We start from the raw sequence: 16,343 nt of genomic DNA on the forward strand, positions 1-16,343 counted from the left end.
AAAAAAAAAAAAAAAAAAAAAAAAAATTTGTACACAAATATTCATACCAGTATTATTCATAGTAGTTAGAAAGTGGAAACAACCTAAGTGTTCATCAACTGATGAACAAACTGTGGTATATCCATAGAATATGTATTAGTCACAAAAAGAATGCTACAATGTGGATATTTTATGCTAGCTGAAAAAAGCCAATCACAAAAACCACATATCATGATTCCATTTATGTAAAATGTCCAGAATAGTCAAATCTATAGAAACTGAAAGTAAATTAGTGGTTGGTCTAGAGCTGGAGGAGCCCTAGGAGAGTTGGCAGAGGGGGGTGGGGATGGGGGCGGGGAATAGGGAGAGAGAACAAACAGGTACAAGTTTCTTTTTGTGGTGATGAAACTGTTCTAAAATTAATTGTGGTGATGATTGCATAAGTCTGTGAACATACAAAAAAACATTGAATTGTGCCCCTAAATGGGTGAATTATATGGTATATTATATCTCAGTAAAACTGTTAAAAACACAAACTTTCAACTATCATCTATATTTTCTTAATAGGTTGTGTCTAATTGTTTACTATTAATAAACAGTATTCTGATGTATAGTTCACATTTTTAAAAAACACCAAGGTATCAGCTTAACGTGACTGTTAATCAGATAACTTTATACTAAAAGCAGGTTGATTATGATATTTTCCAAAAGCAAGAATCAACATAAATTACTGAAATAAATGCTTTGCTTCTTCATCTTTCATGTAAAAATGTAAACTATTGCCATCACTAGTAATTACCAACAGAATTTCTAGGAAATTCAACTGAATCCAATCTCTCTTAAATAAGTTAGCAGAAAAATAAAGTAAGACTGTTTTCAGCAGGGAAAATGTTAAACTTCTACACCTTAATAATTTGCTCTTTTACATTTTAAGATCTACTTTAAAACATAAAGGTTATTTTTTTTTTAAATTTTTAACACATAGATGAAGCAGACATTATATTCTCTGTTTAAAGCTATAATCTTTGGATATAAATTATCAGTAATCCAGCAAACATAATAATATATTTAATTTTAAATACTTGAAATTTATAATTGATAATATCATGATTTATCAAATAAAAAGAAAGCCCAGTTAGCCGGGATAATTAAAATATTATCCAGATAACTGCTTTACTTGGTATAGTATCTATTGAGCTTATAGTTAACACTGTAAGAATGTCTGGAACATTCAAAGTGTTAACAATAAAAGGACTGCAAGTTCTGGGTGCTGTTATTGAAATGACAAGTAAACCTACCATATCAGAAATACCATTTAAACCTATAAACAATTTTGAGACTCAATGTCACAACTAACTTGAAATTTTATTTCTTCTAATGTCTGAGACTACATTTCCAATTTCACATAAAATTAAGTACAAAAACCCAGGTCAAATAAAACATTTTATATGTTATTGAATAATAGATATTTTATTTTAACTTCAGCCTCCATTGTTTTCTTTTTTGAGTCTCTAAAAGGCTGAAAACAGAAGCTAAAATATTATTATAAAATATATATTCAAAATTTTCTTTAAATATCAAATCTAAGAGCTTCATAATTTATTTAAACATCTAATCTAACCTAAACTTACCTAAAATCTCTACCTAAAAGAAAATTAATTAGATTGGTTTTACAGGATTTTTAAAGTATTAACATTCTGATTTTCCTTTATTTGTTAAATCAAAGCAATATATATACATAGTGTTTATAAATGGTTTTATAGAAACTATAACAAAAACCCTTAGTCACATTGCTTAGCACTATTCTATTGTAGAAATAGCTAAAAGCTATTTCTTTTAGTATTTGCTGTCAAATTTCTAAGCAACATGCATCTTCAGCTATTTATTGTTTTAACAATTTAGTCATTATCTGTGAACCTCCAACTAATGAAAAATTAGGTTACCACCTCCACTTCCCTACACTTTCCACCCACACCAGTTCCTACAATTTTTGTTAAATCTTCATTCAGCCTTTACTTTACTATGACTAGGTAAACATTTACTGATTAGCTTAATAATGTACTATAATTACACCTCCTTTCTTGTGTAACTTTTTGTTTTTCCTAGAGTAACAACTGTTTAATTTTTATTTGCTCAGTTTACTGTGACCTGAATTCTTCTCAAATTCTCCAACAGATTCATAAAGCTTTTTAACATGATTGAAAATGTCAGGTAAATTTTTTCCCCCGAGACCTCCCTCTAGAGCCCCACATCTTCTGTCCCTATGGGATCAGGCCTACTAGACACAGCTACTAGTCATCAAAACACTTCTCTGTACCACCATCCTGAGCATTCCTTTCACCTATCCCCTGTGCTGGACCTACACTGTTTTTTCCCCTCATTTTTTGTTTTTGTTTTTACTTCTTTTTTGTGAAGCACATTCTCTAACAGTTTCCTAATAAAGGGGTACATAGGAAGCAAATTTTCTTATCCTTTTTCTACAATTTTCCTACTGTGTAAGAAATTTTCTAAACTTTATCTTGCAACTTTTTTTCTGCTATCATATTTTTAATTTACAAGAATTATTTATTCATTCATTCAACAAATATTCACTGCACATCTACCGTATCTAATTGCCATTCTTGAACAAACAGACAAAAAGCTTACTATATTCTAGTAGGGAGAAGAGATAGATAATAAACCAATAAAAATAGTGAATAAGTAAATTATACGGTATGTCAGAGGGTGGTACGGCTTATGAAGAAAAAAGAACAGGTAGAACAGGTTAAAGAGGATGGACAGTATGGGGGGTAAAATGTAATATCAGATAGGGCAAATTTGAGTAGGCCTTCTGAGTTCAGAAGATGAAATCTGAACAAAGATTTGTGTTCTGTTTCTTTTTAATAACACATTGTTTTTATTTCATGAATGCAATATATTCTATTATAATTTTGTTTTCTAAGTTTTCTCTTTAGTAACTAATGCTTAGTTTCATCTGCATTCCAGAGCTTTTTGTTGCTACTGTTTATTTTGTTTCATTTGATTTATGAATGCTTTTCCCCTTTAAATGCCTGGTAATCAAATGTTTGCAGTTTGTTCATTTTTTAAAGAGTAAAGCACCAAAAATCTTCATGTGCACAGGTAGACATAAACAGTCACGTGGTCTAAAAATAGTCATTTCATTTAAGAAACACCAAGCCTCTTATAATTCCAAATATTTTCTCCAGGATTGGTCTACTTTTTCCAGAAAAGAATTAACAGGTTTTTTTGCCAAAGAATATGAACTTCAAACAGGAAAACGCAGCAGTGGACAGCAGAGGAAGGGAATAAATGGTTACCTCAATTTTCGGTCTGTAGACTTTCACTAAAACCCTTGTATTGTGTGATACCTCACCCCTACTTCTCCCATTATGCCTGATAACCTCAAGTCCAAAGCCTCTCTGGATATTTTTTAATATACTACCCATTTTCTGTCAAGGCGGGAGGTAATATCATCTGATGTCAGGGAAGGAGGAGATCAGGAGTTCTAAATATTCATCACAGAGAATTTTAACTAATTCTACTATTTTTTTAACCCTTTCTTTTACTGCTTCATTCAAAGGTCACTGAATGAGCCTCTAAGGAGTTCCAAGGCAAAAATGAGTGTTTCTCATTGGCACTGTGAGTTTTCTCAGTTCTGCTAAATCAATCAATTAGCTAACTATCATCCCAAAATTAACATCTTCTATCAGTTGCCCTGTCCTCTTCCATTCTCTTTGACTTTGGTTTACACCTTTTGAATTCCTTAGAATGCTTCATTGTCATTTTAGTGAGGTTTTGAGAAATGTAAAAGGTATGAGAAAATGCAGAGATAAATACCTATGTTGTATATACCATGTTTAACTGGAAATCCCTCTTCTGATTTCTTAAAATTTAAAATAAGATAAATATTATACCATGGTAGATCAGACAGAAAATTTCCTTAGAATTACAAAATAAAAAAAAAAAATCTCTGGATAATAGACTACAAAGGGTCTACATTTGTATAGTCCATAATTCACATGATGCAGCTCTTTTTGAAGAGCAGGTAGAATTAATTTAAAATAGTATAAAATTTTACCTGTAAGATTCTAGAAGATCCACAATTTCAGTCTGCCCAAAGTGTTTAGCCCAATCCAATGCCATCCTGCCAAAATTCAAAGGATGTAAAAAAAATAAAGTTATCAAAATTATAAAACTAGTTTCATGACCAGTCAGGGAAATATCAAGACCCTGTCTTTTCAAAAAAAAAAAAAAATTGTAATAAAAAATAAGATAAATTACTGTCAAAAAACAAGTCATTCAAAATTATTAACCCATTAAAATAGAAATTCACCAGCAATTATTACACAATAATTTTTAATATAAAGACAAACATAAGAAATCAAAAAAGACATGTGTAGCTATACAAAGATACATGAAGAATTAATGTAGTTTAAAATTACCAGCCATTTGATGCTTTACTATGGACATTGGCTCCCATACTAATTAACTGCTCTACTTGACTTGCAAAACCACGTCCTGCAGCAACCATCAGAGCTGTTGCACTGGTTTCACTATGTCTGTAATCAACTAAAAAAAGGAAAAGACAAATAAAACTTAAATTTCCAAACTACTTAAAACCATTTTCATTCTCTAAAAAATCTGAAATAGCAGAATTGTCAGGATAATTAGCCTGAGACTTGCTCCTTATTTTAACTACATAATGACAGCACTGTATAGTAACCCTTAACTTAGATCTATGGCAATCTGTTATGATAGGTCTAGTGTAAATAGAATAAAGGCTGTCATGGAAGGTAGGAGAAGGAAAGATCACTGTTAAATTCTTTTAAGCTCATCTATGTTATTTCAACAGAAAATGAAAGCTACTAACTTGCATAACCTTAAATAGTCTTCCTAAATCTAGATATTACCTTGCTCACCAAATGACGAGATATAATTAAATGATTAAAAAGTTAATTTTCATCAATAACTAGTAATAAATACTTAAAAGCTTCAAATGCAAAGTTTGAGACAATGTTTTTGTTGTTATTTTACTTTGTTTTTAATCCCCCATTCCAGGCTATTTTATAAGATGCTGAATGGTATTAACACTGACAGAAAGTTTATTTCCCATAAAACGCTTACATCAGAAAAATAAAGTTCTATTCAAGTTTCTTTCTGGAATATATTTCTCAAGTAATTCAATATAATTGCTTAGCACTAATTTGCTTAAATTACAAAATTGGTGACTTCAGAAAGAATTCATTAAAAAACCCTCTATAGTAAAATTTAAGATAATTACAAAAGGAAAATTTTAATCTTTCATATACAGTACGTATACTCAATTATGTTCTATTTCATAAACACTCTGAAACATGGTATCCATTATCAATATAAATCAGTGTTCTTTTAAAGTGGGGCAGAGATTTACAAGAAAACTGCCTCAGGCTTTTTTTTTAAAGACTGTTTTTTTAGAGCAAGTTTTATGTTCACAGCAAAACTGAGAGGCAAATACAAATATATCCCATATGCTCCTTGCCCCTACACATGCTTAGTCACCCCCTCCAGGGTGGAACATTTGTTACAACTTCATTTGATGAAACTACACCGACACATCAACCAAAGTCCATAGTTTACATTAGTATTCACTCTTGGTTTTGCACATTCTATGGATTTGGACAAATATATCATGGCATGTATTTTTATTTTGCTTTGGGTTTTTTTTTGTTTTTGGGGGGTGGGTTTGTTGTTGTTTCCGCTTTGTTTTTTTAAAACCACAGATAGCCATATCTTACTCCCAGATTCAGATTCAGATTCAATAAGTCTGGGATGGTCAAGCATTTTAAAAGATTAATTTATTTTGATCTGTACTCGTACGAAAATTACTACTTCAACTGAATATTCAATTCATGGCCTTGGAGAACAGTATCAAACTGTGTGTATTTTGAGCAGAAGGGTATGAATAAATGAGAAACATTTAAAACATCTTTAACACTCCTCCCTTCAAGAGGTGGAACATAATTCACTTCTCCCTGAATATAAATTGGACTAAGTAACTCATTCTAATGAACAGAATAAAGTGCAAGAGGTGGTGTGCAGCTCAGGAGATTAGGTCACAAAAAGTAACTACAACCTCCTGCCTGTTCTTTTTCTTTCTCTTTTGAAGCACTCTCAGAGAAGCCAGCTGCCACATTGCAGGGATAATAAGGCAGCCCTATTGAGACGGGCAGTTGACAACAACTCATGGCTATTCTGCCTACAGCCAGCAACAAACTGAGGCCTTTTGCCAAAAGCCATGTGAGTGAGGCTTCCTGAAAGCAAGTCCTCCAGCCCGAACAAACCTGCAGATGAATGCAGCCCCTACCAACAGTTTAACCACAACCTCATGAGTGACTTGGAGCCAGACCACTCAGCTAAACCACTCCCAAATTCTTGATTCTCAGAAACTATGTGAGATTATAAATGTTTCAGGTTTCTAGGTGTTAGAATCATTTGTGATGCAGCAATAGATGACTAGAATGTCAACATGACAGAGAATGACAGAGAATGTCAACCCTTAACTAATCACTAGCTGCTTCTACATGATTGGGGGAAAAATGATGGTACTAAAAAGAAATCTATGAAGCCCAGAGTTTCCTAAATCATATGACATATTTTCAGTTCTGGTGCAAATACAGGGTTGAGATTTTAGAAGTGAAATAAAAACATGAGAAGTGAATAATTGAGCTACTATAACATATTTTTTCTTCATATGGCTTAAAGACATTAGAATACAGACTCCGGGAAATGTATAAAATGTATGTAAGAGCAGAGGAGAGACCTGAGTGTCCAGGATGACCATTATGAAATTAATAGTCTAGTATTCACTAAAGAAATACCAAGAAGAAAGCTAAGAATACTTAAATACTTAAATGCATCATAAATATTTTAAAGCCACTTTTTTCATAATTTAAATTCCTTAACTTTCAAGTAAGATTGCTAAAATCTTCAGAGTTAATATTTTTAAAATAATGGATAAGAAAGAATGCCAGAAAACTGGAGATGAACGAATATCTACACTTTCAAATACAAAAAGTTACTTTTAAAAATAGAGATCAATTATTTTCCAAAAGTCAATAATGAAAGCCAGGCACAGTGGCCCATGTCTGTAATACCAGCACTTTGGGAGGCAAAGGTGGGTAGGTTGTTTGAGCCCAGAAGTTTGAAACCAGCCTGGGCAACAAGAGAAACAGGTTTTGCAGAAGAGATGAAGTATTCAGTTCAGGGCATATTTGAAATCTAAATCTAAATCTAAATCTAAATCTGAATCTGAATCTGAATCTGAATCTGAATCTAAATCTAAATCTAAATCTAAATCTAAATCCAAATCCAAAGCTCTAGAGGCTAAGGTGGGAGAATCACCTGAGCCCAGAAGTCAAGGCTGCAGTGAGCCACATTTGCGCCACTGCACTCCAACCTGAGTGACAGAGTGAGACCCTGTTTCAAAACAAAATGAAACAAAAAAGAATAACGAGCTTTAAAAAGTAAATCAATAACAGCCAACGTACATTTATAAAGAGAAAAAAATTATTTTTTAAGAAGTTAGATTAGAAGATATGTAGGATTATGACTGCTTAACATCACACCCAAATATTGACCTAAAGTCCCTTATAGCATACCATATGCTTGGTAACTTACCCGGGCACCTCAAACTAATAAACAGAGAAAGCTTATTAATGTAACAGATAACAATTAAAATTTTTTTAAACTGTTAAGCAGAAACCATGGGCCAAATCTAAGATAAAATTTAAAATGAATAAATAGAATGTCTCAAGCTCAAAAAAATTCAAAACAAGTACATGATAAGGGGATTAATTTAGTAAGTTTTTTTAAAAAAACTATAAATTTCAAAGATAATATGAATCATTAGGACAATGGGATTGGCTGAATTAATGTAAGTAAAGAGTAGGTTTTAGGCTAAGATGGTCACTAACAGATTAACACTCAGAACTGGATACTATGCTTTTTAAAAGGGATAAAATAGAACATAACCAGAGAAGGCAGACCAGAGAAGGAGGGGACCAGATATCATGTTATATTAAAGACTAGTTGAAGTAATAGGTATAGTCACCCCAAAAAACAAAAAATTTAAAAAAACAAAAGAATAACCATCTTCGTATACCTAGAAGTCTGTGAGGCATAAATACGTATCTGTCAGGCATAAATACATATGAAGAAGAAGAAAAAGGCAGAAGCTAAGCAGTTAGATTTCACATCAACATAATAAAAAGTTAACTATACAAACAATCCAAATTCAAAAGAAAGATAGTGAGCTTCCTGTCACCAAACACATGCCAACAGATTATCATGTGGTAAAGATGCTTAAAAGTAGTATTATTCAGCTGGGCACGGTGGCTTACGCCTGTAAATCCCAGGACTTTGGGAAGCTGAGGTGGTCGATCACAAGGTCAGGAGATGGAGACCATCCTGGTCAACATGGTGAAATCTCCTCTCTACTAAAAACACACAAAAAATTAGCTGGGTGCAGTGGCATGCACCTATAGTCCCAGCTACTCAGGAGGCTGAGACAGGAGAATCACTTCAATGCAGGAGGCAGAGGTTGACTGCAGTGAGCCGAGATTGTGCCACTTCACTCTGGCCTCAAGACAGAGCGAGACTCCTTCTCAAAAAAAAAAAAAAAAAAAAAAAAGTAATGTCATTATTCAACAAAGATTTTTAAGCACTTAAACCATGAACCTCTGGTGATAGAGATAAGTACAACTGACAAAGTTTCTGCCTTGATATAATTTTCACTCTAGTAGATTAAATAGGTAATGAAACATAAAAAATACATAATGGGTAATGAAAATACAATAAAGAATAATAAAGCAGGGTAAGGAGATATAATAAAGATATAATAAAGCAGGGTAGAGGAGTGACAAAAGGGTACAATTTTAGTAACGTGATCAGAAAAGGCCTCTCTGAGAAGGCAATATACAAGCAGAGACCTAAATAAGTAGGCAATGGGCCATGTGATTACCTGTGGAGATAGTTTTCTAGACATAGGAAACAACAAAACAAAGTCCCAAAGATGGGAATGTGTTGACATAAATGAAGACTATCAAGGAGATAAGTGTGCCTAGGCACAGTGAACAAGGAGGAGAATATAAGAAAATAAGGCAGCCAGAGGCCCAATCATGGAAAGGACTTTTGATTTTTATCCACAGTATAAAAATAGCCTGGGAGAATTGAGAACAAGCAAGTGGAATGATTCGATTTCCTTTATGAAAGGATCAATCTTATTTTTCTGTGGAGAACAGACAACAGTAACTTAAAAACAGAAATGGTTAATGGGCTACTGCAATAGTCCAGGAGAGAGGCTGGCTTGGACTAGGGGAGTGAAATGTGGTCATAGTCAGGATTTATTTTAGAACGCAAAGTAAGCAGGATTTGCTACTGATTTATATGTGCAGTGTGAGAGCAGTCAAAGGTGACTTTCTGTATCCTTTGCTGCCTTAGCAACTTGGTGAATGATAGTGACCACTTACTGAAAAGGGAAACACAAGGAAAGTGCAGGGTTAGAGGAAGGTAGGTAGGGAGAGGATCAGAAGTTGTTTGAGGCATATCCAATTTGATTCACCTAACAGACATCCAACTGGAGATATCAAGTGATCAGGTGTATTTAAGTCAGGGGGGAGGTGAGGACTGGAGATATAAAATTAGGGGTCATTTAAAGTAGATATTTAAAGCAATGACTATTTGAGATCCACTTAAGGAGTAAGTATGAATAGAATTAAGGTCTTAAGGATTGAGACCTAGGAGATCTCACATTTATAGGTCAGAAAAAAAGAAAAAGATCTTGCCAAGGAAACCAAGAAATTAGAGCCACGGAAATAAGAAAATAAGCCAAGTATGAAATACCAGAAGTTAACGGAGTAAAATATTTCAAGTAGAGAGTGATCAATAATAATTACAATAATAATGCTGAGGGGTTTAGGTAAGAGAATAAATACTTGACATCTACATCATTTCCAAGGAAGGGAAAGACAAGAGTATATGTACAACACATACACATAAAAGCATTTTGCACATAATTATCATGTAATCACAGACCTCTTCAAACTACAATGGAGAATTTAGCTTAAGAATCTCTGACTTAACACAATATTTATTCTACTATGCTATGCTAATAAGATCCTGATTTGTACATTTGAAATAAAATAAGTACTCCTAAAAAATAAAATTATTGGTTGTGTAATTATTGGTAGTACATATATTTTGGATTGAACTACACTTCCATCATAAATAACTGCAAGGGTAATTTTTAAAAATTAAAATAAACTTACCACTAACATTTTCAGTTAAAATAAGATGAAAGACCTGAGCAAAGGCATCGATATCTTTATGTAGCCATATGTCAGAAAGACAAGCATCCATCTCCTTTATTAACCATGGTTCAAGGCAATTCACATCTTTTTCAGTCTATAAAAAACAGCAAAAATCATAAATTATCATAAAGTACCTAACAATGTAACATTTGCTTGCAAAGAACATTAAGATGACCACCATGGCCACAAGAACTACTAATCCTATGATATTATAACAAAAGCTTTGAGATAATACAATTTATCATTTCATCAGAAACATTATCACTCACAACATGGTATCTTAACCTTATACCCAATTTTTATCTGAGAATGAGTTTGTAAACAAAAGACTATGATCCAGTCACAATGTTAACTGTGCTTCCAATAGGATGTGGTTAAAATGTACCTACACCTCAGTAGTTCTCTCTCCCAACTGCACATCAAGGGAAGTATTACCTGGAGCTTTTTAACATTGATGCCAGATCCCACCCCAGAGCAAGTGCACCAGAATCTCTTGTTGGTGGGGTGCCAGACTCCACAGGGCTTTAAAAGCTCCTCAGGTAAGAGAATGTACAGCCAGTCTTAAGAACCACAAATACACATGGTCAAAGTGCTGTTCCCAAATATTTCTATACCATATGTTTATATAGTATAAATATAGATATATTTATAAACATATAATACAATAATACAGTATATATATTTAGTATGCATCTCTATAAATATGTTAAATAACAATTTTTAATATCAATTTTTAAATATTCTTTAAAAGTATTTTTTAAAGCTCATGTAAAGTTCACTTGGATACATTGCAACTTTAAACACTGACAGAAAACCGCAAGCATATCTGTATTATATACTATCTCATGGTCAAAAAAAGCACAACAAACCAGAAAGGTACTCTGAAAAATTGGTTGTAGTCTAAGATAAATCAAGAGAATTACCATTCAATTATGCAGTAAAAAATTATAATCTCATAAATGTTCTTTAATCTATACAATTTTCACACAATCAGTGGGAAACCAGGAAAGTCATACCAATTGACTGAAGACAGCATCCCCACCATCATCCAATAAGTCATACTCGTCAGTCACATTTGGAACAGTTCTCTGCCTCTGAGATTCAGGCTTGAAAGTATTTTCTTGAGCTGAGTACCATTCTGTAAGTGTGGTTTGTTGTTTCTCTTCTAAATTAATTATGAAAGAAAGAACATGTAGACAAATCATTTCCTTTTTGAAATGTATTCCTTTGTTTAAATAAATTAAGAGAATCTGGTATCACTTAAAAGTTGGCCTTATTCTGTAGCTACTTTTTAAAAATATATTAAGAATATTCAATAAAAAATGTGTCATGGCTTTGTGTCCCCACTCAAATCTCAACTGAATTATAATCCCCAGGTATTGAGGAAGAGACCTGGTGGGAGGTCACTGGATCATGGGGGCGGTTTCCCCCATGCTGTTCTCATGATAGTGGGTTCTCATGAGATCTGATGGTTTTATAAGTATCTAGCATTTCCCCTGCTTGCACTTCTCTCTCTTGCTGCCATGTGAACGTCCTTGCTTCACCTGTGCCTTCCACCATGACTAAGTTTCCTGAGGTTTCCCTAGCCATGCAGACTGTGAGTCAATTAAATCTCTTTCCTTTATAAATTATCCAGTCTCACGTAGTATCTTTACAGCAGTATAAAAACAGGCTAATACATTCATCTATTCATCTATTGTTCCAAGTCCTACTAACAAGTTTACTTCTAAGTAAATACAGAATTCAGAGTATTTTATCTACGTTGTAACTATTGTTTAAATCAATGGACCAATATTTATACAGCACTTTGTAGAAAACCATTTGTTGAACTTCTACCACCATGCTAGTTGTTTGAGATATAATAATATATAATTTTCATCTTCAAAAGTTTCAGCTGGACATGGTGGCTCATGCCTATAATTCTACTTTCGTATTCCAAAGTCATTATCAATAGTAATTTCTTTTATTACAAAATTTACCTTGCTGTTTTTCCTTTTTGTATTTTAACATTTCTTTGTTTGTATATCCAGTTGTTCTTAAAATATCTTCCAGAAACATTTCTTTTACTTCAAATGGTCTTCCCTGTACTAAATAATAATTTAAAAAAAAAGCTTAAATACTCAACTTGCATCTTAGCAAAAATTCACATAAAAACATGAGAATCCCAAGTTACTCAATCTGAGTACAATATTCAAAAGTAATTTCAGAGTTCAAGTGACTTTTATAATATTGCCCTTTAACTATAACTTTGACTTATAAACAACTATTAGACAACTGTTCATTTGTTTGGGTTTTTTTCCCCCAGTGTTTACTATTTACTTATCATGTGTCTGGCATCAATATCATTTGCATTATAAGCAGAAATGGTAATTTCTATCTCCTTCTCCCTGGGGGCAAGCTAGCAGAAGAGACAGAAATTAATCCAAAAATCCAGAATATAAATGTAAATATAGAGTTGTGAAGAGTCCTGTGAGATGAAAGTACAAGACACAATGACAGTATATAACGGGGAATTTGACTGCATCAAGAAAAGTATCCTTACTGAGAAAATAAGAAACAAGATAAGAAACAAGAGGATAAACAAAATAACAAAGCCATATGAAAAGAAAATAAGTGTATAATAAGGACTTAAAAACAGCATGTGCAAAGTCCTTGTGCTGGAAAGGAGTATAAAGTTTCAAGGAACTAAAAGGCCAACGTATTTGAAAAATGGTGGGAGTGGGGAGTGGAGAGAGATATTGTTCAAGATGAGGTAAGAGGAAAAGATAAGTCTTGTATCTTTATCCTGAGATAAAGGTCATTCAAAGATGTAAGATCAAGAAAGGGCTCAACATCATCAGAATTCTGCTTTACAAAAGACCACTCTGGCTGCAATGTGAAGAATGGATTTAAAAGACAGCAGAATGGCTACACCAAACTGAGTAGGAGCTACTGCAATAGTGCAGGTTAACCTGAATGAGATTAGTTCTAACAGTGAAAACCGAAAAGCAGCAGACAAATTCTAAAGCTAGTCAGGAGGTAAAAATCCATAAAAATCAGCATATTGGATATGGAAAAAAAATAAGAAAGTGTCAAATATAGTCCTTGGATGTCTGGCTTGCAAATCTGAATGGATGATAATGTCATTCTCTGAGGTATCAAAGAAAGTTGAAAAGAACAGGTTTGCTGGTGGGAAACAGTTTTAGGCATGTAAAATGAGAATTGAGCTTTTAATTAGCATATGTACAGATCTGAGGTCCCTAATCACCTAAGATTATGATGATGATGATGATGATTAAGATTATTATCATTATTATTATTATTATTAAGAACTTACAGGTTTGTGATTCAGGTGATTAAGCCAATAGTAGTATGATTAACTAAGACAGGTAACATAAGAAGAGAAACAGGTTTTGCAGAAGAGATGAAGCATTCAGTTTGGGGCACATTACAAATATCCAAATCCAAAGCTCTGGGGAAAAAGTGAAATACAGGTTCAGAAGTCATCAGTATAAAAGAAAAAACAGAAGCCCAGGGAATGAATGAGAGCTTCCAGGGAAACTATGAATCTCTAATACCTAGTAGAATATAGCACAGGGCAGGAAACAAGAGTAGGCATGGTGGGAAAGGAAGGAAGGAAGACAGGGTGAATAGAAAAAATGGATCAAGGGAGCAATTCTAGAGACCACCACTATTTAAGTACCATGTAAAAGGAGAGAAGCCCGCAGGGGAGACTGAAAAAGTACAGAATATAATACAGAATAAGAATCAGGAAGCAATGTTATCAAACAAATTACAGAATCTGAGCATTTCACAAATAAAGAAAGCCAACCAGTAATATTTTTGCCTAAAATTTGAATATTAGGTTGAAAATTAGGTTAATCTTAAAAAACACTGGCAAAAATTCAAAGATTGAAGCTCAGGAAAGTGCTCAACATCATCAGAATTCTGCTTCAGAAAAGACTACTCTGGCTGCAATGTGGAGAATAGATTTAAAAGACAGAAGAATGGCTACACCAAATCAAGTAGAAACTACTACAATAGTTCAGGTTAACCTGAATGAGATTAGTAACAGCGAAAACTGAAAAGAAGCAGACAAATTCTAGCGCTAGTCAGGAGGTAAAATCCATATAACTCAGTATTATATTGGCTATGGAAAAAAAATTAAAAAGTGTCAAATACAATCCTTGGATGTCTGGCCCCATACACCAGAAATGTAAATCATTTTAGCCTACTAAAAAGTAAAATGGCAAAAGCTGTTAAAATTAAAAATAGATATACTCTTACTTAGCAAATTTACTTTCAGGAATCTATCCCTAGGAATTCAGTACATCAGGATATGCATAAAAGGATGCTCATTATAACATTGTTGGCAGGGGTTGGGGGGATCTAGAACCAACTTGAAAGCCGAAAAATAAAGAAATGGTTAAATAAATCACAGTACATCCATATTATGAAATACTTTATTAAGCAGCTGCTTAAAATAAAGAACTAGATCCAGAGTTACTAAACTGGAAAACTGTTCATGATAAAGCAAATGGCAAATAATGTATTAGCCATGTGCTCATTTTTATAAAACCAATTTTTGGAAATGTTATAAATATGTACATATTTGCATACATTTGTATAAGCATAGACAAGGTAAGCACAAATATATACAACACTGTTCACATCTATAAATCAGAAGAGTAGGACATGGAACAAAGATGGGGCAATTGTTAACTTTTTCTCTATATATTTTTATATTATTTCATTGAAGTAAACAAAACTTAACGAATTTTTTAAAGAGGAATTTATCATTTTTTTAAAGACCAGTGGCAAAATCAGTTTGTTTTCTTGTGTTTTTTTTTTTTGAGGCAGAGTTTCACTCTTGTCACCTTGGCTGTAGTGCAGTGGCGTGAACTCAGCTCACTGCAACCTCTGCCTCCCAGGTTCAAGCTCCTGCCTCAGCCTCCTGAGTAGCCAGGATTACAGGTGCCTGCCACCATGCCCAGCTAATTTTTGTATTTTTAATAGAGACAGGGTTTCACCACATTAGCCAGGCTGGTCTTGAACTCCTGACCTCAGGGGATCCACTCGCCTCGGCCTCCCAAAGTGCTGGGATTACAGGCGTGAGCCACTGTGCCCAGTCCAAAATCAGTTTTTAATAAAGGACAAGGGCAAAAGTTGTTTTAGCATTTTCAGAAGTGAATGTGAAGTAAAACATGGGAGTATATACTACTCTTTAAAGATATCTACCAATAAAGGGAAATAGCTATAGGACAATTTAAGGGAGAATACAAAGTGAAAATAAAGCACATTCCTTTTAAGGTAAGAGAATTAGGCTCACTACACAATACCAAAGAGTTGTTGACAGAAAAGAAGTTGAAAATAGAAAGAAGTTACTATTAAGTCTATCTCAGGGGAAACAATAATAGATGGCCTCTACTTCAGAACATTCCCCAATTTGTTAGAATAAATAATGTCCAAAAGTGTTCTTTCATAAAAATTATAGAAGAAATCTGACAATTTAACTTACTATATATCACTGGACAACTTCCAAAATATCTTATAAAAAGATTTACATCCAAGGCAGCACTAGAAAGAATTAGTTTCAAAGTTGGGTGCTTTTGCAACAAATCTCTTAACTTTGTAAGTAAAAAATCACTAAATCGATCCCTTTCATGGACTTCATCCTGTAGTAAACAGAAATAAAACCATGGAACAGTTAAAACATTATGGATGACTAAGTCTTTAAAACAATGGCACTGCTGGGTTTTACACTACTTCAAATTAAATGTGGACAAGCCCAATCAATATTCCTGAAAATTTTGTATTACAGGCATTTCAGAAATGATTAGACATTAACAATAATATGAATAATATGTAAATAACAAAGTTGTCCCTTGGTATCTGTGAGTGAATGGTTCCAGGACCTTCCCCCGTGCCAAAATTCATGGATGCTCAAGTCCCTGATTTAAAAAAAAAAAAAAAATGGCATGGTATTTGCACAAAGTCTATGCAAATCCTTCCATATACTTTAAATAATCTCTAGACTAC

At 33.3% G+C, this 16,343-nt stretch overlaps 1 protein-coding gene across 2 annotated transcripts in view; it reads right to left on the reverse strand.

Annotated features, from left to right (window-relative positions):
- Nucleotides 1-16,343, reverse strand: part of YTHDC2 (YTH domain containing 2) — a 78,707-nt gene that overhangs the window by 41,799 nt on the left and 20,565 nt on the right. For both annotated transcript variants that reach the window (XM_017527171.1, XM_037737972.1), the window contains 6 exons: nt 15,823-15,979; nt 12,305-12,412; nt 11,342-11,490; nt 10,284-10,419; nt 4,422-4,548; nt 4,058-4,123 (listed from right to left, as the gene is read on the reverse strand). In XM_017527171.1, the coding sequence (XP_017382660.1) occupies nt 4,058-4,123; nt 4,422-4,548; nt 10,284-10,419; nt 11,342-11,490; nt 12,305-12,412; nt 15,823-15,979 (743 nt within the window). The remainder of the gene's footprint in view (nt 1-4,057; nt 4,124-4,421; nt 4,549-10,283; nt 10,420-11,341; nt 11,491-12,304; nt 12,413-15,822; nt 15,980-16,343) is intronic.

Source organism: Cebus imitator, unplaced genomic scaffold, assembly GCF_001604975.1.
Source record: "Cebus imitator isolate Cc_AM_T3 unplaced genomic scaffold, Cebus_imitator-1.0 Scaffold46, whole genome shotgun sequence".
NCBI lineage: Eukaryota > Metazoa > Chordata > Mammalia > Primates > Cebidae > Cebus > Cebus imitator.